Genomic DNA, 27,772 nt, shown 5'->3' with positions numbered 1-27,772 from the left:
TAAGGATATTTTCTCTACAAAGAATGTTGCGCTAAGGAGAACTACGCTCTTGTTAAGTACATAGACGTAAAAATTGAATAAATAAATACAACCCATATGCGGTCTGAGGTGCTACTCCATAAAAAGACCTTTCCACATGGTCAGGAAATACACATTTTGAACAGAACAGGAGCACAGCTCTGAAGTGATATGTAAAAAAAATAATAACACAAAATAGTGCAACACATCTATTCACAGCAATTGATCCCGAGGCAGCTAGACACAAGTGAAACGCATAGGGCTAGGTGCATCCTCGTTGAGCTGCCGAAAGGAATTCTCCAGCTGGAGCTTTTGTCCCTCGACTGTGACCAGAGACCGAGATGGTCGGGCGGGAGAACAGTTCCTATCTGTGCTGCTGGAGCCTGTGAGCTCGGAACGCCTTTAATCCATACGCAATTTGTGAGTGCATCGATTTTATTTTACTCTCTCACAAAGTATTTTTGTGTAATTACACTATGTTGGTACTGTGTCTCATCTCTCGCATGTTTAAATACCTTGGATAAATATCCTGATCCACCATATCCCTTTACTTGAACAACTACCATCACACAGAGATTCGACAGGGGGAGGTGGGGCTTTTGGGCAATGTGAAGATCCCTGGCAGGCATCTCCAGCAGCGCCCCCTAGCTGATTTTTTAATTTTTTTGTACATCGATTCTATGACGCATCCCTATTTCAGACGTAAAAATGGGAAAAAAGGTGTCTGAGAATCGAGGTAAATACGGTAAGTAATTTATCGTGTTCACAATATTCATCAAGATATTAACACCCAAAAGAAAATAAAAAGTAAGTTCAAAGTCATTTATTGTGAAACATTTCTTATACAAATCCATTTAATTCTGAATAAAATGTTAAAAAGCAAATATATTTTAATTAAGAATTAAAAAAAAATTAATAAAAATTTTACACTAAAACTACATCCACACTAAGGCCTTTTCTTCACCATTTACAATTCCCCCCAGCCCCACGCTCCCTCCTTCACACATTAGTAGGGCATGGGGAAGGAGGTTGTCAAGAAGCACGGGTAAGAGCTGAGAGAAATGCGGTGGAGGAGACAAAAGGGTTGAGTCATGGTGGAAGGGATAAGAGCATGGCAGAGGGGAAGGGGTTAATAGGGCATTCGGTGAGATTACCAGCAGGAGGATTCCTTATAGCTGCAGCATGTGAAAGTCATGGAGCTCCCAGACCCGCTCCCACTCCACTCTCTCTACCAGACCCACACTCTGTCCTCTCTCTGACACAGTCCCCACCCCCACGCCTCTCTGCCAGATCCACCCCCACTCTGCAGCCACAGATAGTAATACCATGGCAATAAGAAATGGGAAGTATTGAGATACCGGCCATTTTTATTACTGAAGTATTACTATGCTACCGGTCAATTGCCCAACCCTTCTCTGAACAATAAATGTTTTCTCATGTATGAATCCTCTCATGTGTAAGGAGGCTGATTACCTGTGAAAAGCTTTCCCGATACTATGTACATGGAAATGGTTTCTTCCGTCTCCTGTGAATGAATCCTTTGGTGTCTGAGGAGGTGGCTTTCAATACTGAATTCTTTCCCACACTCTCTACATGCGAGTGGTTTCCCTGCTGTATGAATCCTGTGGTGTGTGAGGAGGTGGCTCTTTTGAGAAAAGCTTTTCCCACAATCTGTACAGGTGAATGATTTCTCCCCTGTATGAGTCATCTGGTGTCTGAGGAGGCTGCTCCCAATACTGAATTTTTTCCCACATTCTGTACATGTGAATGGTTTCTCCCCTGTATGAATCCTCTGATGCATGAGGAGTTTGCTCTTCGTACTGAATTGTTTCCCACACTCTGTACATGTGAATGGTTTCTCCCCTGTATGAATCCGTTCATGTCGAAGGAGGTCCTCCTTCCGAGAAAAGCTTTTACTACACTCTGTACATGTGAATGGTTTCTCCCCTGTATGAGTCATTTGGTGTGTGAGGAGACTGTTCTTAACTGTGAATTGTTTCCCACACTCTGTACATGTGAATGGTTTCTCGCCTGTATGAATCCGCACATGGTTGAGGAACATAGTCTTCTGAGAAAAGCTTTTACTACACTCTGCACATGTGAATGGTTTCTCCCCTGTATGAGTCATCTGGTGTCTGAGGAGGTTGTTCTTAATACTAAATTGTTTCCCACACTCTGAACATGTGAATGGTTTCTCCCCTGTATGAATCCTCTGGTGTAAGAGGAGGCCCCACTTACTACTTAACTGTTTCCCACACACTGCACAAGTAAAATGATTCACTGCTGTCTGACTCATCTGGTGTGAAAGAAGTTTCTCCTTCAGTGAGAAACTGCTCCCACCATCTGTACATGTAAAGGTTTGCTCTGTAGCAGGGACACAAAGGTGTGTGAGCAGGTCCCTGTCCAGTGAGAAGCTTTTGCCACACTGACAACAGAGAAAAGGCTGAGAACCATGGTTACTACTTAAATCGCACTCATTCCTTTTGCTGGACCCATATTTAGGGTCCGTCTCCACTGTGTGCTGTACAAGGTCTGTAATTTCACCATCACGTGGCACTGGTTCCCTGTACATTTCCAAAATGTGGCAGGAATCATTGTTTTTTGGCACTTCTGGGCTGCGAGTAGTCAGACAGCTTCTGGATGCATCAGAGCTGAAGTTCTGTTCCCCATTCAGGTTGTTCTCTAACAGAAGTAAACAAAAAATACAGAACAAATGTTTTCAATCTGTAAATCAAATTACTGAATGCAAATTACAAATCCAAAACACAATCATTTTCTTTCCAATACTTAATTAACTAAATGTTCTCTTCACCCAGGGTTTTAAAAGTGTGGCCCATGGACATCCAGTGGCCCCTAATGACTTTGGTGATGGGCCCCGACATGAAATTTATTTGTAGCAGCTCTCAGTTAAATAATTTTGATACATATATAACTTGTATTAATTACTGAATTCATTATTTAAGGATACATGTACTATCTTCCAAATGATTATTAACATTGAAAATGTCCATGAGAAGTAAACTTAAGGAACTCCTGGTCTATCATATTAGTGCGTTAATAATATCAACTAAACCAGACAGCAACCTATAGCGTAAAGATACTGTAGATGCCTATGTATGTATGTCTTTATTTATATAAGGCCTGCAGTGTACTTTGCGCTTTACAGCAGAAACAATACAGTACAGGGAATTATAATACAATAAAACACAATCAGACAATAGGAACGGAAATCCCTGCCCTGGAGAGCAATCTAAGGGATGTAGTGACTACACTGCCCAGGTAATCTTCTGCCGTAAGACCCACGTAAACTGACAAAATATGGAACATTGAAACTGAAACCTGCCCCATGTTATTTGGTTGTTGCTCGATTGACAGACCATAATGGGATTTACTATGTTGCTCCTCTGCTTTCTTTGACCTAGTCTTGCTTACTAACCTCCACTACCTACTTGCTGCCCATCACTACCTGCCTGCTGTCTGCTTCAGTCCTCTGCCTCTCTCTTGGTCATTGCTGCCTGCCTCTGACCTCTGCTTGTCTAATGACCATTGTTGCCTGCTGGCCTGTCCCAGATACTGGACTCGAGTCCCGCAGTCACTCCTGTGACAACACATCAGATGCTGTATGTGCTTTTTCTTCCAAACTCTGCCTACACAAAATGTGCGTGTCTACCAAACGTCTTACTGCTGCACGACTGGTCAATAGTACCAGTGATGATGACATCTGTGTAAAAGACTGTGTTGATGCGGATAAGGTAACATCAATGGATGATGGATATTAAATAATGAATAGAGGGTTCTTATTACTACTTAGAGAGTGTTTGCTTTCCTTGTGATTCTTCTGTATTTTCACAATTGTTAACAATGATCACAGTATCACCACTTGCATCTGAAACATTTTCAAATTCATCATCATCTCCCCCTTCCCCCACCAACCAGTGCCACAACCACATAATATCACAGTCTTTCCCAACATCACCGTGTCCAGCAGCAACATCCTCATCATCAGAATCCTCCTCATTCATAACAAGTGATATTTGCATGGATGAATCGGCATTAAGTCAGCACCCCTGTTCTTCACAGTCCTCAAGTCTCTGTGACTTTCCCTCGTCATCTGTTTTAACAGCTCTTCAGAGCCTGGTGCTAGCAATGTCAGAGATTGTTCCGCATTCATGAATGTTTTTAAATGGGATGAGAAGGATGTGCCTTTTGCAAATTAATAAATAATGGCGGACTTGGTAGCAGTAACAGGCAGAGCAGAAGCTGGCGCATGTGTCGGTGGTGGTGGGCCTGGCTTTTCCCTAGAACTTACAGTTTTATTATTAACATTGTTCTCCACATTAGCAATTTTAGTAATAGTTACTACTTGTACCAGTAGCCGGGACCGTAGGCTAACCTGAACTTCCCATTTTATATCTTTTAACTGGAGGTTCAGTGTCTGCTAGGCTGGGCGGGGAGGTGGACATTCAGCAGTGAGATTGGGATTCAGTGACCGTGGCCTATTGCTTATACTTGATGTGAGTAGGAGGTGCACAAGCAGCAGGACCTTTCACCCATTTAACTGTATCGGATTTATCACCATTTCCACCACCAGCACAATGACTACAACAAAAACTTAATCCACATCTTCTTGCCCCTCCAGATCTACTTTGAAAATGGTTTCTTCAAACCACTATTCCCTTTTTTGGATGGATCAAAATAATCAAGCAAATAGAAGAGGTGATGGAGATTTTTTTAAATGATAAACTGGAACTAAAACCTATTACAGGCATACCCCGCATTAACGTACGCAATGGGACCGGAGCATGTATGTAAAGCGAAAATGTACTTAAAGTGAAGCACTCCCTTTTCCCCCCCACTTATCGATGCATGTACTGCAATCGTCATATACATACATAACTCTTGTAAATAACACATTTGTAACAGGCTCTATACTCTCCCCGCTTGCGCACAGCTTCTGTACAGGTAGGGAGCCGGTATTACTGTTCAGGACGTGCTGACAGGCGCATGCGTGAGATGCAGTTTACCTATTGAGCGATATGTACTTACTCGCGAGTGTACTTAAAGTGAGTGTCCTTAAACCGGGGTATGCCTGTATAAGGGAAGATGTTTATGAAGGGAATAATAAAAATGTAGATAATTTGTGGATAGAAATGAGCAGTGGAGGTAAAAGTACAAAGAAAATGTTTGTAAGGATAGGCTAGAAACTCCCAAATATCTGTGAGATTGAAGAAGCCAAAATACTTTTTCAAATGGAGAAGGCAACAAAACTAGGTCACGTTTGCATAATGGGGGATTTTAATTATCCAGACATAGACTGGGGCAATGAGATTAGCGTTACAACAAAAGGAAACAGGTTTTTGGAGGTGCTAAAAGGCAATTAAATAATTGTAATTATGGAGGAACCAACCAGGAGAGGGGCAATACTGGATTTGGTAACATGAAAACAATGTACAAGTATTAACAAATATTCAAGTGTGGGAACATTTGGGAAACAGTGATCATAACATGGTCTCCTTTGAAATAAATTATCAAAAGCATATTATATGGGTTCAAAGACAAAATAATAGAAAGGCAGGTTTTAATAAATTGAGGAATAATCTACAAGAATAAATTGGGATGATGTTTTTGCAGGGAAAAATGTGGAATATAAATGGGCAGTCTTTAAAACATTGTTAGAAAAGCACACGTATCAGTGTATAACTTCAGGTAATAAATATAAAAGAAACACGTCTAAACCAATGTGGATAAATAAACAGGTAGGGGAGAAAATACAAAGGAACAGGTAGGCATTTAGATTCTTAAAATCAGAAGGGACGACGGCATTGTATCAGAATTATAAGGAATGTAACAAAAGTTGCAAAAGGGCAATCAAATCAGCAAAAATTGTAAAGGAAAAAAGGATTGCAATAGAAAGTAAGATCAACCCTAAAATGTTCTTTAAGTAACTTAACACACAAATTAGAAGAGAGAATATAGGACCCTTTCAGTGTGAGATGGGCAGGCAAATTATTGGAGATAAGGAAAAAGCAGAGCTATTAAACAAATGCTTTGCCTCTGTGTTTACCAGGGAAGCATACATTTCAACAGTAATTGTATAGTAAACGATTAATTATCTTAACGGAGTAAGAAATTCATAGTCAGCTTGATAAAATTAAATAAGAGTTCTTAAGGAGATAAGTTCAGTAATAGCCAACACATATGTAGAATATAGCATAATTAATATTTAGGCTTGAAATCATCAGCTCTTCAGCTTACAGGTCTATAATTCCCCAGATGTGATCTACTGTAAATCCCTTTTAAAATATAAACACCACGTCTGCTTTACGCCAGTCTTGTGGTACGGAGCCTGTGGTAATGGGTTGGCTATTACTGAACTTATCTCCTTAAGAACTCTTGGATGTTAAAATAAGAAATGTAGTATTATGCTAGAATTTATATTGGAAAATGATTAGCTGACACTGCAAAGATAAGCTGAAGACAGGCAGGTGTAGAAATGTTTGTCTACGGAGTTGCAAGAGTTTGAATTCAAAGATTAATTAAATAGTAAAAGACAATGCAATAGAGAGGTCTTAAAAGATTAGGATCATAGGATTAACTATAGTTACTTAGTGACAGAACAAAGAGGGTCTTCTAAATCAAAGTCTAAAGTAAGAAAAAGCTTCTAGTTAATTTATTTATAAAAATGTTTTACCAGGAAGTAATACATTGAGAGTTACCTCTCGTTTTCAAGTATGTCCTGGGCAGAGAGTTATGATGACAAATAATACATGGTTACAAATACATAGTTACATAAGTTAACAGGGTATACATTATATACAAGATATTGCATGCACAGTAACAGATAATCTTAATATATAAAATCGAAAGGTTGGTACCAGCTGCGGTGAATATGATTGGTCCTCAGCCTCTGGCCAATCAGATTGGTTGCTCTATGACATCACCCGGCTCTATGACGTCATCCAACTCTCTCTCTCTCTCCCCCTCTCCCTCCCCCCCACCGGCTCCCGGACGGAGGGGAAGCGCGGCGCGGCCCTCCTGCCCCAGCCGCCAACGCTCACTTCCTTCCCTCCCCAGCGGGGGGACAGGCAGTGGGCAGGCAGCCTCCGGAAGGACCCCCTTCCTCCTGCAGCTGCCCCCGGTAAGATGGCGGCGCACAGCGGACTCGCGGGGGGTGGTATTCAGTCAGGAGAGAGGGGGGGGGGGGGAGAGGGAGTCAGGAGAGAGGGGGGGAGAGGGAGTCAGGAGACAGGGCAGGGGAGAGAGGGAGTCAGGAGAGAGGGGGGGAAGCCTGAACAGCTGTGAAGAGGAGGGGAAGGGAGTTGAGAGGGATGATGGGGGAGGCAGAACATTACATCACGGGCAACGCCGGGTATATCAGCTAGTATATATTATAGGCTAAAGCTGTAAAATTCCAGGCATTATTGAAATCCCTGCTCTCTGATTGGTCAAAATTCCAGGCATTATTCATTCAGTAATGCCCGTACTTTTTGCAGCTTGCAATGTGTTTATTTCCAATGTGTTTATTTCCAGCCAATCAGCTTTCAGAACAGCTTTGAGACAGGGCAGGGGATTGGTCAGGAGGCAGGAATAGCTCTCAGACAGGGCAGGGGATTGGCCAGATAGCAGCAGCAGGCAGTGATTCCACCCCCTCCCTCCATGAACACAGCTTCATTTTGAATTGAGGAGCGAGAGAGAGTGTTTGTGTCGCTGCAAAGTAAGTGGCTGTCTGCCGTTTGTTTGTAGCTGCAGTTTCTCTGTGTGTGTGTGTGTGTGTGTGTGTGTGTATAGCTGCAGCTGGTGTGTGTGTGTATATGTATGTAGCTGCAGCTTGTGTGTGTGTCTGTGTAGCTGCAGTGTGTGTGTGTGTGTAGCTACAGGAGTTTGTGTGTGTGTAGCTACAGGACTTTGTGTGTGTGTATAGCTGCAGTGGAGTGTGTGTAGCTGCAGTGTGTGTGTGTGTGTAGCTGCAGTGTGTGTGTGTAGCTGCAGTGTGTGTGTGTAGAGCTGCAGTGGAGTGTGTGTGTAGCTGCGGTGTAGGTGTGTGTGTAGCTGCAGTGTGTGTGTGTGTGTGTGTGTGTGTGTGTGTGTAGCTGCAGTGTGTGTGTGTGTGTGTAGCTGCAGTGTGTGTGTGTAGAGCTGCAGTGTGTGTGTACATATAGGGGGCGACAGTGTGTGGATATAGATAGCTGCAGTGTAAGCGTACTGTATATAGGATAATAATAATAATCTCCTCAGAACAGGGCATTAGTGGGCAATAATGCCCTGGCTGGGTTAAAGTCCCTCGGCTTCACCTCTTCCAGCCAGGGCATTATTGGCCCGTAATGTCCTGTTCTTTGGGGATTATTACTTAGTTATAGGCGTATGTAACAGTTACAGACCATGAACAGTCTTTTTGAGTCAGATCTCAGATGATAAGTGCTGCATGTGGTAGGGTTGAGGAGCTTGTTCAGATAGGTGGGTAGCTTGCCCAGACAGTATTTGAAGACAAGACAGGAAAGATGAAGTTTGCGCCTATACTTCTTGAGCATTTCTCAGTGGTGTATGTTGTAGTTGCATTGGAGAACAAAAACGGCATATTGAATTGCAGAGGGTATCAAGTTTGCCAAGGTGGGTTTGAGGTGCCTAGCCATATACTATGGCCCCATAGTCGATAATTGGCATTAGCATCTGCTGTGATGTTTATTCTATTAATGATTATTAACTAAGAGTACTTGGGGCCGACAGTGAGAAAACACATGTACAGAATTGTGGAAATGTATAAAGAGTGTACAGCAGGGCCCTGCTTCTCGGCGCTCCGCTTTTCGGTGATCCGCCAGCACCGAGAAGGGGGCCGCCATGTTGGATCCTAAGTCGCGCATACGCAGAACTGGCAGTTGCGCCTGGCGCGCAAGCGCAGACCGTAGTCTGCACGCACATACCATTGGTCGCGCATGCGCAGAACGGCAAAAAATCGCCAGATCCATGATCCGGCAATTTTCACTATACGGCGGGCCCCTGGAACGGAACCCGCCGTACACCCGGGGCCCTCCTGTATCTGGATTTATAGAATTCAGAATCATTGAACGTCACCAAGCTAAGAACTAAGCTAAAGATTCTCCACTCTAACTACATTCTATATGCTTGAATGATGTAACGGACTGAAATTATGCTGTAAAAGATGTTTTCTATTGTCTCTGAATAAATTGTGAAAATAACCGTGCTGTGGAATATGAAATATATATATATATATATATATATATATATACACATACAAATGAATATACAGGAATATTTACAGTTGCTATATGCTATACTGTGGAGGGTTTTTGTCACTTTTTTTACCCACCATAACCTTAATAAATGTGGTGATTACCTACTCTTTAATCTCAAATGAGCAAATGTCAGCAACCAACCTCACACTGATGATACCCATCAAGGTTGAAACATGTCTGTGAGTGGGTTAACTGACTTTGCATCATCCAAGTCCTTGCTTAAAAGCTGTGTTTAAAGCAGCATGCATTGGCTAAGGGTTGTTCATGTAATGTGAGCTTGAGATAAAAGGTGGCACTGTGTGCTCATTTGCATGTCATTTCCCAGAATCCCTTGCTGCAGTGGAAGTGCTGTGTGCTGGGCGATAATGGTGAAAGACAGGGTTGCAGACCTGTCTAAGACATGCAAATGAATATACAGGAATATTTACAGTTGCTATATGCTATACTGTGGAGGGTTTTTGTCACTTTTTTTTACCCACCATAACCTTAATATATATATATATATATATATATTGCAGAATAAATGAGTTCTTCAGTATTAGGTGATACCTTTTTTATTGGACTAACAATTTATGTCATAGGACAAGCTTTCGAGAGTTCTCCTCTCTTCTTCAGGTCAACAATACGTATACGTGTATATATACATATACACAGAAAACAAGAAGAAAAAACATGCGCACTCCTAATGTGATAAAGTATAAAACAGTATTTATGGGATTATAAAATATAAAAAGCACACTCACAAACAGAGTAAAAATAATAGCATTTATGAGATATAATCAATCGCCTTGAAGCTGTGAAGGGAATGTATCAGCCTGTCCCGTTGGTGCCACTTCTGGTGTATCCGTTGGTTCAGCAAGGTGCACTGGAGCCACCGCAGCCAGATGATATAATAATCAGCAACACGGTCAGAGATTCCCTCCAGATACACCTCTCACTGCTCACCAGCAGGCAACCGCAAAACCGGAAGCGACAGCATTCCCAAGCAAAATAGCAACATTTCCAAGGTACTCTCTCCGTTCGTGCAGTAATGTCAGCCACAAACTCGCCTCTTTGGGAAACGCCCTACGCGTTTCGTCACTAAGGACTTCGTCAGGGGAAGAATTCATTGGTCAAAAGGGGTGTCCTTTATATCACCTTTACTGTTGTGATTGGCCAGTACGGATGGTGGGCGGGTACTTCCAATTTCACAAATTTAACCCTGTTTCATTGCTGGACAACATTACACATGACAATCATAAAGCACTAGAGCCTATTTGTAAGCAGTTTAAACATATTCCTACTAACAAATGAAAACGAATAGCTAGATGAATGAACAACATACAAATAATAAATCTTTAAAGGACAGAGATTAAATATTGGATACATCCAAAAATAAACTATATATAAAAATAAAAGAATAACATTAAATAAGCACAGAAAAATCTTATTGGAGCAACACACAAGCATAATAAAAATCATAAGAGAAATGCATGACCTGTGAATAATAAAGGGGGGAAGGGGAAGTAAATGATAAAACGGGGGAAAAAGAGGGGGGAAGGGAGGTGGGAAATGGAACAGGGAATGGAAAAAAGGGGGAGGGGGTGAAGGAAAAAGGGGAGGGGAAAGAAAAATATGGAAAGGAAGGAATAACAATAAAATACATAATATAGGGGATAAAATAACATAAATTAATATAACAAATAATATATCATTAATAACCATTAAAATAATCATAGACTGAAGAAAGCAGAATCAGAGACAGAAAAAACCTCAGGACCGATGGGGGCCACAACTCCTCAATAACGTACACAAAACCTTTGTGTCAAAGTATGTGTAATCATAGGCATAGACCTAATGTGTCTATACTATTAATAATAAATGCACTTTCCACCTGTTATGTCTATATGGGCCAAAGGAGCACCTATAGTAAAACCAACCAAACTGAGATGAGACAACATTGGGGAATTATTCGAAGTGATCCGATTATTGGGCCTCTGATGTCTGTTCATGTACCCATAATTAAAAAAAAAGCAAGATCTCTAAAGACCATCATTGCCCCCAGTAGGCTGAAGGATTCTACTACCAACCTTTGTAATGAAAACAGAAATAAAAATTCCAAAATGAGAGATAAGGGCAATTTTTCATGTGATAGGAATCGTTGCATTACCTGTAGACACATAAATAAAAAAGATGCATTTACATCATTTTCAAATGGTATAACTTATAAGGTTAATGATTACATCGATTGCCTAAGTACATTTGTGATATATCTTATATCATGTGAATGTGGTCTCCAATATATTGGTAGAACATCAAGAACTTTAAGCACACGGTTCCTAGAACATAGGAGAAATGTCATACGTGGGTTTACCATGCACAGTTTATCATGACACTACATTAGTAAACATAATAAAAATCCATGTAGTTTGTCAGTTATGGGTATTGAATCCATTCCTTCTACTATATTGGGAGGCGATAGATTTAAGAAATTATGTACGCGTGAGACATATTGGATGTATGTACTAGGTACATTACATCCGTGTGGATTGAATGATCATATTGATGTTAGCACTGTGGTTTAGTGTTATGGTACCAACATGTTTTGAGGTACGTCTCTGAGGTCTGGTTTGGATGGGTTTTCCTGTCCCCTCATTGATAGTTGTCTCATCTCAGTTTGGTTGGTTTTACTATAGGTGGTCCTTTGGCCCATATAGACATAACAGGTGGAAAGTACATTTATTATTAATATCCTTATTATTAACGAATAGTATAGACACATTAGGTCTATGCCTATGATTACACATACTTTGACACAAAGGTTTTTTGTACGTTATTGGGGAGTTGTGGCCCCCATCGGTCCTGAGGTTTTTTCTGTCTCTGATTCTGCTTTCTTCAGTCTATGATTATTTTAATGGTTATTAATGATATATTATTTGTTATATTAATTTATGTTATTTTATCCCCTATATTATGTATTTTATTGTTATTCCTTCCTTTCCATATTTTTCTTTCCCCTCCCCTTTTTCCTTCACCCCTCCCCCTTTTTTCCATTCCCTGTTCCATTTCCCACCTCCCTTCCCCCCTCTTTTCCCCCCGTTTTATCATTTACTTCCCCTTCCCCCCTTTATTATTCACAGGTCATGCATTTCTCTTATGATTTTTATTATGCTTGTGTGTTGCTCCAATAAGATTTTTCTGTGCTTATTTAATGTTATTCTTTTATTTTTATATATAGTTTATTTTTGGATGTATCCAATATTTAATCTCTGTCCTTTAAAGATTTATTATTTGTATGTTGTTCATTCATCTAGCTATTCGTTTTCATTTGTTAGTAGGAATATGTTTAAACTGCTTACAAATAGGCTCTAGTGCTTTATGATTGTCATGTATAATGTTGTCCAGCAATGAAACAGGGTTAAATTTGTGAAATTGGAAGTACCCGCCCACCATCCGTACTGGCCAATCACAACAGTAAAGGTGATATAAAGGACACCCCTTTTGACCAATGAATTCTTCCCCTGACGAAGTCCTTAGTGACGAAACGCGTAGGGCGTTTCCCAAAGAGGCGAGTTTGTGGCTGACATTTCTGCACGAACGGAGAGAGTACCTTGGAGCTGTTGGTATTTTGCTTGGGACTGCTGTCGCTTCCGGTTTTGCGGTTGCCTGCTGGTGAGCAGCGAGAGGTGTATCTGGAGGGAATCTCTGACCGTGTTGCTGATTATTACATCATCTGGCTGCGGTGGCTCCAGTGCACCTTGCTGAACCAACGGATACACTAGAGGTGGCACCAACGGGACAGACTGATACATTCCCTTCACAGCTTCAAGGTGATTGAGTATATCTCATAAATGCTATTATTTTTACTCTGTTTGTGAGTGCGCTTTTTATATTTTATAATCCCATAAATACTGTTTTATACTTTATCACACTAGGAGTGCGCCTGTTTTTTCTTCTTGTTTTCTGCAGATATCCTTGGGATTTGGTGATCCTTATATTCGGGCAGCAAAACTCCAGTGGACTAAGTACATTTTTTGGATTTTCAACTGACATCTGGTTTTTATTTTATTTTTTATGTTTCATGTTTTTTATTTTTGCTATAGATTCCAGTTGTTTTTATCACAAATTCGCCCTTTTGGGGATTCTTTGGTCAATAGCCTTAACTCTGAGAAGCGCTACTCCAATTTGTTATATATATATATATATATATATATATATATATATATATATATATAATAGGTGGGACATTCATTTACACCCATTTAATGAAGAAAATCTTCATTTGGCGAACCAGCAAGACTAATCTTTATATGCCCAACATCAAATTGTGGGGAAGCTACTTTAAGGTTTAGTACAGAATAATATTCTGAAATATGTAATGGATATCAAAATTATTAGTAATAGTCAGCATGTCTTTATGAAGGATAGATCATGACAAACTTAACCTTATTAGTTTATTTGAGGAGGTAAGTAGGAGGTTAGACCAGGGTAATGCAGTTGGTGTGGTCTACTTAGATTTTGCAAAGGCTCTTGATACGGTGCCACACAAGATGTTAGTGTACAATATAAAGGAAATTTGCACCTGGATTGAAAAAAAGGATAGACAGAGGGTTGTCATAAATTGAACCTTTTCAGGTTGGGCTAAAGTTGTGAGTGGAGTACGTCAAGGATTGATACTGGGACCCCTGCTTTCAAATGGTTTATTAAGGAGTTTAAGGTTGCCATAGAGAACAAAGTCTCCATCTGTGCTGATAACACTAAATTGTGTAAGGTAATAGAATCAAAAGCAGGATGTAATTTCTCTCCAGAAGGACTTGGATAGACTGAAATATTTGGTAGGTAAAAGGCAGATGAGGTTAACTACTGATAATCTTACATTTATGTATATGTGATATAAGAATAAACAGGCGATTTATGAATTAAATGGCACAAAATTAGGCGAATCCTTGATGGAGAAGGATTTAGGAGAGCTTGTAGACAGCAGGCTTAGAAATAGTGCCCAAAGTCATGCAGGAGCTACAATGGCAAACAAGATCTTATCAGGCATTAAACAGGGAATTGGTGCTACGGAAGCATAATCATGCCCTTCTAGAAAGCATTAGTGAGACCACAACTTTAATATGGAGAACAGTTTTGGGCACTACCCCATAATACAGAGACACAATGGAACTAGAGCAAGTGCACAGAAGTGCCACCAAATGAATAAATGGGATGAATGATCAGATGTATGAGAGGAGAGGCTAATTTAGATTTATTTACATTAGTAAAGAGGCGTCCTAGAAGGGATATGATAACTATATACAAACTAGCTTTTGTACCCGGGGAGCTGCCGGAACATCTCCCCTCGCTGCTGGCACATCTCCCCGCCTCCCCCCCCCCTGCCGGAACATCTCCCCACACTGCTGCCGCATCTCCCCTTGCTGTCGGGACATCTCCCCGCCCCCCCCCGCTGGTACATCTCCCCCGCACATCTCACATCACACAGAGAAACACACACACACAGCCCCGATCCAGCCAAGGACACGCCCCCCCCCCCCCCCGCACCTGCTCTAACATTTTTGCAGGACACCCGATGGAAACTTAGAATGTCAATCATTTGGGAGGCAAGTCATATTGGAAGCTCAAAATAGTTGCGTTGACCTACAAATCCGCAGCAGAATGCCCAGTAAAAGTTTCGTTGTGCTACTTTGTGCCGCTTGTGAGATTTCGATGCTTCGGACAGACATACAAACAAACAAACGCAATAACAAACTTAGAAATATAGTATAGATATGGTCAAGGACAATACAAGGAGCTTTCAAAAGAACTATTCATCCCACGGGCAATACAAAGGACTCGGGGCCATCCCTTAAGGTTGGAGGAAAGGAGACCTCACCAGCAACAAAAGGAAAGGGTTCTTTACAGTAAGGGCAGTTAAAATGGGGAATTCATTACCCATGGAGACTGTGATGGCAGATATAATAAATATCTTTAAAAAAAAATGTTGGACATCCTTTTAGATAGGAAAGGTATACATGGATATACCAAATAAGTAAACATTGGAAGGATGTTGACCAAGGGAGAAATTGGAGATCATTCTTTTGGAGTCAGTAAGGAATTACATTATCCCCTTATGAGACATCATTGGATAATGTTTCACTGGGGTTTTTTTATTTGCCTTTCTCTTCGTCAAAATACTGTAAATATATTGTAAGATAAATAACTGTCTACATTTTGTGTAGGTGGAACTTGGACATATGGCAGATGATCTGCTGCTATATTGTCACGATTCCCTCCCGCAGTACTCCTCGTTGACCTGTAGGGGTGCACAGAGGAGTCAAGTTCAGGCCCAGAACTGGTAAGAACTAGCACAGTCCACAGTCAACTTTCCGTTTACAGGTCAGGAGTCAGGTTATTCTTTTTCCGTAGCGCTGCGACTTTCCCTGTTCATTTTTATCAGGCTCCCAGTTATACTGATCTTTAGGTACCTTCTTGTTTGTTGTCTTGTATCCCCCTTTGCACTATTTGCCCCGTTTATTATTGCGTCTATTGCTCTTTGCATGTAGCACTGCAATTCTTGCAGCTAACCTTGGGTTGCCCTGTTTCCCTTAGCATTATTTTGCCCCCTTTTCCTTGTTTGTTCTTTTAGCTACCGTAACCTTTTGCTTGTAGCTCTGTACACTTTGCAGGCTCCATCCTGTTGTCCCAGCTTTTGTTTTTCCTTTAGTGTGACAATAATCCCTGTAAATTTTTACGTATTTCGGTCTCCTGTTTTTTGTGGGTTTCCTTGCTACCTCCCAGAGTTCTATACACCCTGAATACATATACATAGTAGATAAGGTTGAAAAAAAAAAGACATGCGTTCATAAAGTTCAACCTATGTTAAATTTAGACGACAGATATTTTATCCTATATCCATACTTGCAGTATATTGACCCTGAGGAAGGCAAACAAAAAACCCCAGTGAAATATCATCTGATATCTCATGTAGCTTAGCCTCCGGTCACTACTTATTTTTCTGGGCCCCACCAGTATAAGTCCTGTTAGGTGCAGGCAGTGGATGTGTTAATTCCTTCTGATAGGCTTAATTTCTTCTGAAAGGCCTTGTGTACTTTTGCAGCCTTAGATACATTTGATGTATCCAAGGGCGGGCCTAGCAACAGCCAGAAAGTGTCAGCCTGAGGGTTGGATACTGGTTGGGTCACATGCTGGATGTGATGGCCTTTCAGTATCCAGACATGCTCTGTTATGGGGCAGGGTTACAAGCACAACCCAAGGGTATAAATACTGGCACTTTCCCAAAAGTGGGTGTGTCTCTTTCCTTCCTCTGGAGTGAGTACCAGCTACCCTGGGTCTCCCTAGGAGCACCATGCAGAAGGCCTGGTATGGTACTCAAGCACTATCAGTAATACCTTCACTAGGGGAAGCAAGGAAAGATATGCACTGCCGTAAGATCCTGAACATGCAATAAATACATCTATCAGAGTGATTCACTGTCTTGGGCTAAAGAAAGGTGTCAGTCTGGGCCATCCTACTACTATCCAGAGGATCCAAGCTGACTGGAGGTGCTGCAACCAAGGAACGAAAAGGTACCCTGTGAATCTGTCCTAACTACTCCCCACACCACCACGGAAGTGCTCAGCCCTCTTGTTAACTCACAGGTGCGCACCACACCACAGCAAATATGGAGTAGCAAAAAAGAGAAGAAAATGGGGGAGCACTGGTGGAGTGAAAAATGAAATTATGATGCAATATGATATGCGTGTGTGAAACTCTTAACAGTGGGTGGTGTGGGTCTACAAAAACATCAACACTCACACGGCCTTGTGCAAATGCTTGCGCATCAAGGTATCTTTTGCGTCCTCGCTTCTGCTTTTCTGTTCTCGTCAGGATAATTTTTTTTCTTGATGTGATTCCTCTCGTCTGTCCTGTTCTTCTCCTTAGTCTCACATGTAGTGTCCCCCTCGGAAGAAATACATGGGGATGTGCGTCAGAATGTAAATTGGTACAAACAGAATTATAGCAGGTGGGTGGAAAACTATAATTAGGATTAATATAACACTCACACGGGCATGTGTGTGTGCACTCTGGGGGGACGGTATCTTGACCTCCAGCAGGGTATCTCAATTTCAAAGTGCCAGCTGACACTCTGTGGCAGGTGGTGGGGGACAGGGAAATGAGCAAATATATACAAAAATATATAAAAAAATATTACTCACACGGCCAAGTGTGAGTACACACTTGGGAGACAAGTTTCTTGTTTGTTCTGACCGACGTCCCTGGATCCAGCCTTGTACCAGCCTCTGATGTTATTTTCTCTCTTCTAGTGCAATGTGGAAGTATAACCGCCAAGATTGTTGAGGCCAAATGACTCTTTATTAAACAAATAAATAATGAATAGACAAACTCACCGCTCACTCAGCTCGTGAGCTGCGGTGTCAGGATAAAAAGGCCAGTCTTTAGGGGATGTTAAACGGGGATCGTTGGACTGCAGTAAGACTCCCTCCGCGTCCGGGAGGAGCTCTGTGCTTCCCGTGTCCCGCTCCCTACGGTGGCCGCAACAGTTCAAAAGGGATGGGGGATTTTGAGCAACGCGTTTCGCCAAAACGGCTTCCTCAGGCTCCGTAGTTGTGATGGGTAAAGCTCGCCGTTCCTCCTTTATATACTGCGGCCTGCCCGACAACTCAATCCCCTTCAATCTTCCTCCTATAAACAGCTGTTCTGAGTCTCAGTCTTCTCTGAGCCTATGTGTATGGATTGCTAATTGCAATCGCCTAATATTAGCTTTTACAAACACCCTGAGGTTTTGATACATTCATTTCAGGGATGGATGCTCCTATTTTAAAACTGATGATTATGTCTGAGTTTTACCACACTCTTAATGGTTACACTATTGTGTAATCTTGATATAAATCATAAATGTCTAAAAATATAAAATGTGTTTTAAACAATAAAATATGTTTATAAAGGCTCAAGCTCTATCTATGGCTTGTATAAAATGGAAGTGTGTAATGATCAATTTATAGTGAAACTTATTGTGAGCCTCATCCCTGATATTGGTGGAGGTTAATGTGTTTGCCAATTTAATATCTAAAAATATGTTTTTAATTGTAAAGATATATTAATAATGTTTTATCACACGGTCGAAAGGTGCGAAATCATATATTTCTGGGCTCTTTAGTGATCGTGGGTGATCCAAGTCTGTAAAATAAACCAAAGGAACACAATAAATGTCCTATACTGGGCATGGATGTTAGTAATTAAAAGTGGTAAATTAAAAGTAATTAAAAGCTTTAATGCTGTGTCAGACTAAAATAAGTGAGGAGGGACGGGGGGGGGGGGAAGAGGGAAGGGAGAGAAGGGGACGGGGGGAGGGGGGGGGGAGAGTGTGGGGAGGGGGGGGGGGGAAGGGACGGACGTGAATAAGAAGAGCGTGCGGGGGTGGGGAAAGTGGGTGGACTTCCCCGGCTGGTGAAGCCTAGGGCTAAAAAAATGTGGTGGAAATGAATGGAAGATGGAATAGTCAAAAAAAGGCTCCTAGGTCTATGTCTATGTTGAGGCCTTTTGGGGCCAAGGTCTGGAGTCTGTAGATCCAATATGTTTCACGTTGGGCCAGTTTGTTGAGCTGGTCTCCGCCCCTCCAATGTGCCTCTACTTTTTCTATTCCTTTGAATGAGAGTCCATCGGGGTTTCCTCCATGTACCAGGCTGAAACGTCTGGAAACACTATGGGTCATGACCTGCCTACGTATATTGCCCATATGTTCCAAAACGCGGACTCTCAAGGCCCTCGAAGTCCGGCCCACGTATTGGAAACCACATGGGCACGCAAGCAGGTATACCACATATTCCGTCCGACAATTAATGAGGTTTTTGATATTAAATTGTTCTTTTGTTGTGTTAGAAGTAAAACTGTTTTTATCGTCTTTCATTGCCTGTTTGCAGGCCTTGCAACTAAAGCAATTGAAAAATCCCACTGGTGGGGGTAACCAATTTTGGGTGCTAATCTTAGGTTCCCTCCTAAATACACTAGGTGCCAATTGTGCCTTCAATGTTTGTGCCCTTCTAAAAATGACCCTCGGTGTAGATGGAATGTGATCCTTTAGAATGGGGTCCGTCTGCAGAATATGCCAGTGTTTCTTTACCACTGCTGATATATTGCCAAAATCAGTGCTAAAATCCGTGATAAACGATATGGGGAAACTAGTCTCATTGCTCTTTTCCCTGGATTTTAAAAGTTGTTCCCTCGGAATTACTTCCGTTCGTTGGAAGGCTGTGTTAATTGTTTTGGATTCATAGCCCCTTTGTAAGAATTTGTCTTTCAAGATATCTGCCTGTTCTTGGTAAGTCTCTGTATCTGTGCAGTTCCTTTTGATTCTGCGTAGTTGTCCGTAGGGGATATTCTTAAGCCATTTTGGGTGATGGCAGCTAGTGTTTAAAAGGTAATTGTTCGCATCGGTGGGTTTAAAAAATGTTTTTGTTTTTAATATGTTGTTTTCCACAAAGATCGTGAGATCTAAAAAGTGAAGAGAGGTTTTACTGCGTTCTGTAGTGAACTCTAGGTTCACTTGGTTAGTGTTGATGTAGCTGATAAAATGATCCAGCTCTGGTTCTGTCCCCCTCCATATGAGCAGCACATCATCAATATAGCGATGCCAGGAGACCAGGCTCGCGCCAAACGGATGGTCGGACCAGATGTGACTGTCCTCCCAATCCGCCATGAAGATGTTTGCAAAACTGGGCGCGAACCTTGTCCCCATCGCAGTGCCGCACAATTGGAGAAAGATGTCGCCGTTGAACCAGAATGAATTGTGGCGCAAAATAAAACCTATGCTGTCTAAAATGAATTTACGTTGTTCCTCTGGTATTGTAGTGTCATGTGTTAAAACGCGCTCTATAGCTCCCTCTCCATCCGTGTGTTTGATGCAGGTATAGAGCGATTTCACATCGCACGTGACTAAAAAATAATTTTCCTGCCACTGGATGCTATTTAAAATGTTCAAAACCTGTGTGGTGTCTTTTAGATATGACCTACTGCTTGTGGCATATTTTTGAAGAAAGGTATCTACGTATTCGGATAAATTTTGGGTAAGGGAGCCTATACCCGATATAATGGGTCTCCCCGGGGGAGTCTCCAGGCTTTTATGTATTTTTGGTAAAAAATAGAACACAGGCAGAATGGGATTATCCCGTTTTAGGTAGCTCCATTCCTTCTGGTTCAATATCCCCAGCGACCTCCCCCTCTCCAGTATGGCATCTAAAACTTTCTTATCCTTAGTTGTTGGATCACCCTTCAATTTTTGATAGGTGCCTTCGTCCCCTAGTATCCGGTCTGATTCTTTTAGATAATAATCCGTATCCATCACCACCACGCCACCCCCCTTGTCCGCTGGTTTGATGGTGATGGATCTATCTTCCTCTAATGATTTCAGGGCCTCTTTTTCTTCTCTACTGAGATTATCTCTCTTGGCTTTTGGCTGCCTTGTAATCTTCTCCAGATCTTCTAAAACTAGCTGTGTGTAGACCTCTAGGTGTTGTCCCTTACTGTGGCTGGGATAAAATTTAGACTTATCTCTCAAGCCTGAATGCACGAAATTGTCTTCCATACTGGTGGCTCCTACTGGGCTATGTGCTATGACTTGGCTCCCTCCCAATGTTTCCCTGGACTGCGCATCTTTGTTTAAAAAGAATCTTTTCACTGTTAAGTTCCTTAAAAATTTATTCGCATCAAGGAACATGTTAAAACCGCTAGACTTTTTACTCGGGGCGAAATTTAGGCCTCTCTCTATTAATCCAAGTTGGGTACTAGTGAGTGCGGCCTTGCTTATATTAAATACGCCCCTTATTTCGTTTGTCTCTTTTGGGGGCCTCCTTCTTCCTCTTTTTCCTCTCTTTCTCTTTTTTTGTGTTGTTTCCCTTCTTTCTCTTTCTCTGTTAGTGGTTCGAATCGGTTCTGTGTGGGTAAGGGATGCGGGGGACTCTGCTCTAAAAAAGTCACCGCTGTGTTTTGCTTGGGCCTGTCCCAAACTGGGCTTTTAATGGGCGAGCGGCTAACATGTCTCTGTCTCCCCCTCTCTCCATCCCTATCCCTCGGTGTTTCTCTTCTCTCCCTAGCATGGTGATTCTCTCTTTCCTCTCTTCTATATGATTTTGGTCCTCTCTCCTCTCTGTTTCCCCTATATTCCCTTTCATTATTCGGCCGCATCTCCCGGTCTCTCGGTCTCTCCCAATCTCTTGATCTTTCCCGGCTCCTACGTTCCCTTCTGTGGTATACTCCTCTATCATAGTACTCATGGCCCCTATCTCCTCTCTGGTGATATGGTATATAGGGTTGGTATGGTTTGTGATAGTTGGTGTGATCTCTTTCGTAGTGTCTGTTCTCTCTAGGACCTCTATTGTTATCTGTTCTGATTTCTATTTCCCTTCTGGCTGGAGGGGGAGGGGATGGGGCGGACTTCGGGGGCTCTCTCTTAGATGTTTCTTGTTTGGCCTTTCTATCATTGGGAGTGGTCTTAAACCTCTTCGGTGTGTGTGCACTATCTTCTCTGCCTCTGTCCTGAGGTTTATTGTGCCCGCTTTTATCCCACCTCTTATTGAGGCCTTCCTCGTAGTCCTCTCTATCCCTCTGGAATTTGATATTCTTACTGATCTCTAGATTTTTCTCAAGCGAGTCTAACTCTTCTGATAGTTTTTTGTTTTTATCAAGAAATGTTGGATGTTCCATAAGGGACTCTAACTTTTGTTTAATATTGTTGACCTCTTCGTCTATTTTGACTAGGGAGTGTTTGTGGTGTTTTATCAGTAGTTCCATTAGATCTTTGCCACATGTGTCGAGGATGGTTTCCCACATAACTGTAAATTCAATCTCCTCTAAGTCAAAAGAAGGTTTTTTATTGGTTCTTAAACCTCTTGGAATTCTATTGACTTTTAGGTATTCCTCTAGATAGGCCATATCAATTAGGCGATTGCAATTAGCAATCCATACACATAGGCTCAGAGAAGACTGAGACTCAGAACAGCTGTTTATAGGAGGAAGATTGAAGGGGATTGAGTTGTCGGGCAGGCCGCAGTATATAAAGGAGGAACGGCGAGCTTTACCCATCACAACTACGGAGCCTGAGGAAGCCGTTTTGGCGAAACGCGTTGCTCAAAATCCCCCATCCCTTTTGAACTGTTGCGGCCACCGTAGGGAGCGGGACACGGGAAGCACAGAGCTCCTCCCGGACGCGGAGGGAGTCTTACTGCAGTCCAACGATCCCCGTTTAACATCCCCTAAAGACTGGCCTTTTTATCCTGACACCGCAGCTCACGCGCTGAGTGAGCGGTGAGTTTGTCTATTCATTATTTATTTGTTTAATAAAGAGTCATTTGGCCTCAACAATCTTGGCGGTTATACTTCCACATTGCACTAGAAGAGAGAAAATAACATCAGAGGCTGGTACAAGGCTGGATCCAGGGACGTCGGTCAGAACAAACAAGAAACTTGTCTCCCAAGTGTGTACTCACACTTGGCCGTGTGAGTAATATTTTTTTATATATTTTTGTATATATTTGCTCATTTCCCTGTCCCCCACCACCTGCCACAGAGTGTCAGCTGGCACTTTGAAATTGAGATACCCTGCTGGAGGTCAAGATACCGTCCCCCCAGAGTGCACACACACATGCCCGTGTGAGTGTTATATTAATCCTAATTATAGTTTTCCACCCACCTGCTATAATTCTGTTTGTACCAATTTACATTCTGACGCACATCCCCATGTATTTCTTCCGAGGGGGACACTACATGTGAGACTAAGGAGAAGAACAGGACAGACGAGAGGAATCACATCAAGAAAAAAAATTATCCTGACGAGAACAGAAAAGCAGAAGCGAGGACGCAAAAGATACCTTGATGCGCAAGCATTTGCACAAGGCCGTGTGAGTGTTGATGTTTTTGTAGACCCACACCACCCACTGTTAAGAGTTTCACACACGCATATCATATTGCATCATAATTTCATTTTTCACTCCACCAGTGCTCCCCCATTTTCTTCTCTTTTTTGTACATTTGAAGGATCCTGGGTAGATCCTACGTTGGGGTCTTCAGAGACACAGGAGGAAAAGAACTATAGGGAAAACCTTGTCTACCATCAAGGTTTTGTATTTCATTACACCCTATTCGCTTTCGAACGGTTCACAGGTAGCGCCCGGGCATTTCTGTTCTAAATATGGAGTAGCAACTGCAAATATTGGAAATCAGATTACTCCCTGGATCAACATCCTTCCCATGTTTACTTATTTGGTATATCCCTGTATACCTTTCCTTTCTAAAAAGATGTCCAACCTTTTTTTTAACATATCTATTGTATCTGCCATCACAGTCTCCATGGGTAATGAATTCCACATTTTAACTGCCCTTACTGTAAAGAACCCTTTCTTTTGTTGCTGGTGAAATCTCCTTTCCTCCAACCTTAAGGGATGGCCCCGAGTCATTTGTACTGCCCGTGGGATGAATAGTTATTTTGAAAGCTCCTTCTATTGTCCCTGAATATATTTGTATATAGTTATCATATCCCCTCTTAGACGCCTCTTTTCTAATGTAAATAAATCTAATTTAGCTAGCCTCTCCTCATAAGTTAGATTGTCCATCCTCTTTATTAATTTGGTCGCTCTTCTCTGCACTCTCTCTAGTTCCATAATGTATTTTCTAAGGAGTGGTGCCCAAAATTGTACTCCATATTCAAGGTGTGGTCTTACTAATGCTTTGTAAAGGGGCATAATCATGTTTACTTCCCTTCCATCCATTGCCCGTTTGATGCAAGATAAGATCTTGTTTGCCTTTGCAGCTACTGCATGACTTTGGGCACTATTGCTAAGCCAGCTGTGTACAAGCACTCCTAAATCCTAGCAGGAGGATAATATCAGTGTTGTCATTGTGTAACATTTATACCTCACACTGTTGTAAAGTCACAACTACCAGAGTGTACATACAAGTTGGTTGGAAACAGCAGGAAGCACTGCGTGTCTGTTTTAATAATATTTTATTATCACTTTAGATTAATTTTTCACCTTGATTTTTCACTGTATGTATTCCACAAAATATAAAAAATTGTTAGTGTGATGTGCACCAAAAATGTACCCTTCTGAAGGCACTCGTGACTTTATCACGGGCTCTTTCAATTAGTCATATCTGTGAACTATTGTACATTGGTGGCACTCATTTGTGTCAATTAACAGACACTAGATAATGATATATTAAGATTGTCTAAATTAAGAGTGAGCGGTGTGCTACGCTGTGTGTTTTGTACACTCCTAAATCCTTCTCCATCAAGGATTCCCCCAATATATCTCCATTTAATTTGTAAGTCGCCTTTTTATTCTTGCATCCCAAATGCATAACCTTACATTTATCTGTATTAAACCTCATCTGCCATTTACCTGCCCACGTTTCCAGTCTCCAAGTCCTTCTCAAGAGAAATTACATCCTGCTCTGATTCTATCACCTTACACAATTTAGTATCATCAGCAAAGATGGAGACTTTGCTGTTTATGGCAACTATAAGCTCATTAATAAACAAGTTAAAAGCAGGGGTCCCAGTATCAATTCATGACGTACTCCACTCACAACTTTAGTCTAACCTGAAAAAGTTCCATTTATGACTCCTATTTTTTCTTTTCTAATTCTTTTGTTATTAAGGTACTTAAAGAACTTTTTAGGGTTGACCTTACTTTCTATTGCAATCCTTTTACCATTATCCATTTTGCTAATTTGATTGCCCTTTTGCAATTTTTGTTACATTCCTTATAATTCTGATACAATGCCTCCGTCCCTTCTGACTTAATCTAAATGCCTTCCTCTTCTTCTCCATTTACATACGCTAGCCCACCTGCAGCACCACACAGTTCTCCTCCCGTCCCCACACCTACCAGCCCCCACCCCAAGCCAGCCACTCCACTAGTTTGTATCAAATACATTTACTTCATAATTATACTTCTAGCTGTGGTTAAAACAAACATATAGAAAAACTAGATTAAGAAAAGAACAAGGCCACTGAGACCAGGCGAGTGACCAGGCGAGTGGACAGGCACTGGACACACAGACAGGGGTCAGTTTAGCCAGTCATAGGTAAATAGTACGCACACATTCCCAGCTAGCTCAAACTCCTACACCCACAACATCATGAATATATATATATTTATGCCAAAATGAGTGCTACTGAGCGTGGCAAATGTATACAACAAAAGACAGGGGTGCCCAATGCTACATCAAATTGACAAAACATATATATGTTAATAAGTATAAAGTTTAAATACTTCAATAATAATACTTCAAGTAATAATAATTACCTTGACGTTTGGTATGCAGGCTTACGACGCTTTGGCCAAAGGGTTTAACTAAAATAACAAGTAATTACTATTATTATTGAAGTATTTAAACTTTATACTTATAACCATATATGTTTTGTCAATTTGATGTAGCATTGGGCCCCCGTGTCTTTAACAGTTAAATAGTACGCAGGTTTTATTAAGTAAATGCTAGAAGTGTTTGACCAGGCAAATGGCTATAACCAGCCCTCAACAAATCCGGTCACCAGGATTTTGCCCGCTGGCGATCCGTCCTGGCCGCCCATGCAGCGCATGCGGTTCTCAGTCAATTCCCCTGCTCGCGCAGGAAAAAAAAAATAATCCACCTACCTAATTGGTCTGACGCGTGTTGGCGCACTGCCAGGATTTTTTTTGGTACGCAGCCAGGCTCTATATGAGCTTACGCAGTGAAGCCCGCCCTTCCTTTTCCATCCTGCAAGTAGTGCCACATGCCTCCTTTGCCTCCCATTCCCCCCCCCCATACCTCCGATGGGGGGGGGGGGGGCTCCCCATACCTCTGATGGGGGGGGGCCTCCCCATACCTCCGATGGGGGGGGCCTCCCCATACCTCCGATGGGGGGGGCCTCCCCATACCTCCGATGGGGGGGGCCTCCCCATACCTCCGATGGGGGGGGCTCCCCATACCTCTGATGGGGGGGCTCCCCATACCTCCGATGGGGGGGGCCTCCCCATACCTCCGATGGGGGGGGGGGCCTGCCCATACCTCCGATGGGGGGGCCTCCCCATACCTCTGATGGGCCCGCCCTTACCTCCCATGCCCCCACCCTTACCTCCCATGCCCCCCCAGTCACCCACCACCACAGTCACCCCTCTCCCCCCAGTCACGCAGTCTCCCAGTCAATAATACCGGGCACAGCATCCGCTGCAGATCCACTGCCCTCTATGGATGGAGAGAAATGAGAGGCAGGGGAGGGAGGAGCGTGACAGCCAAACACTGACAGCTGGATATCTTGTTTACCCTATAACTCTTAACTGCCCTATACTATACCGAAATAACCTATACTGCTTTCTTCCAGATCTGACTCAAGCTTCACACAGGAGACATCGGAATCCCCCCTAACTCAGAAGACAGGTAGGGAACACCTCCCCTCCAATGTATAACATTGCGGAAATGGAGGTACCTGGACATTGAGGGACTGCGGATCAGGTAAGATCCCATTGCTGTTTTAGGAAATTGTGAAGCGGGGGCGTCCAGACACTGGTTAAGGGGTGCAGGAAACTAGTCATTCGCATCTGGCTTTTTTTTCTAGATTAGTGATGTCATCCGACACACAGAGACACACACACACACACGGAGTAATTGTAGTAAAGTATAAATGTAATACAATAAACGGTTATGTCAAAAACGAATGTTATTAGTTCTTATTAGGAATTTGTTCCAATTTTTTTCAAGTGGGGGCAAGGGGCGGGGCTCTGTGGCAAGTAGCTTTTTTGGTAATTTGTCAAGCCCTGGCTATAACTATAAACACCAAAACAGCCAGCAGGCAATGCTACACGCATGCACACCACAATTATCCTGGGAGTTAGATTTAGTGGGGTGTATACTAATTAGATATTATATTCTAATTATTATCAATTATTATCAACTAGTGGCAGCAATGGTGTGGCAGTGTCACCAGTCAATGGACGTGTGTGTGGATTGGGCACAATGGACGGTAATGTTAGGTGTACAATGTAAAGTTAATTAACAAATAAGAATAACAAACTAGATCACTAGTAATTTAATGGCCTTAAGCATGGAAAAAAGTATGTCCCTTGATGTGCAAGCCCTGTGTAAAAGATTTACTCTGTGGCCTTAAGCATTGAAAAAAGTTAGTATGTTTGAATTTCAAAAGTGGTTTATTTTTTTCCCTCTTAACTTAGTGCTGTTAATTGACCAACTGGAACAAGCTGATTGATTGGGGAGGGGGAGGGTCATGTGACTGTTTTAGATGTATAAAACCAACACCAATCCTGCAATTGGCATTAGACAGTGAGGCATTTAAAGTGAGCTTCTTAAGTGATAAATATAGTTAGACAATAGTTTGACTAGAGGTGACTGGGGACTGCATCTTTCTGCAAATTTTTTGACTCACGACAACAAACGGTAAGCTACTCAGATCACACTATGATCCCATTCTTGCTAACCTGCATAATTTAACCACCCACCCCTTTACAACTTCTTTCATTGCAGCCTCTCCC

The 27,772-nt window shown here is 42.1% G+C and overlaps 1 protein-coding gene across 9 annotated transcripts in view; it reads right to left on the bottom strand.

Moving 5' to 3' along the window:
- Positions 1 to 826: 826 nt before the first annotated feature.
- The window catches only part of LOC142488411 (uncharacterized), a 50,171-nt gene continuing 23,225 nt past the window's right edge, over positions 827 to 27,772 (bottom strand). For all 9 annotated transcript variants that reach the window (XM_075588911.1, XM_075588914.1, XM_075588908.1 and 6 more), the window contains one exon: positions 827 to 2,700. In XM_075588911.1, the coding sequence (XP_075445026.1) occupies positions 1,469 to 2,700 (1,232 nt within the window). In that variant the 3' untranslated portion in view covers positions 827 to 1,468. The remainder of the gene's footprint in view (positions 2,701 to 27,772) is intronic.

The sequence above is a fragment of the Ascaphus truei genome, chromosome 2 (genome assembly GCF_040206685.1).
Source record: "Ascaphus truei isolate aAscTru1 chromosome 2, aAscTru1.hap1, whole genome shotgun sequence".
Classification (NCBI taxonomy): domain Eukaryota; kingdom Metazoa; phylum Chordata; class Amphibia; order Anura; family Ascaphidae; genus Ascaphus; species Ascaphus truei.
Note: the sequence above shows the minus strand (reverse complement) of the source record. Positions and strands in the feature narration are given on the sequence as shown.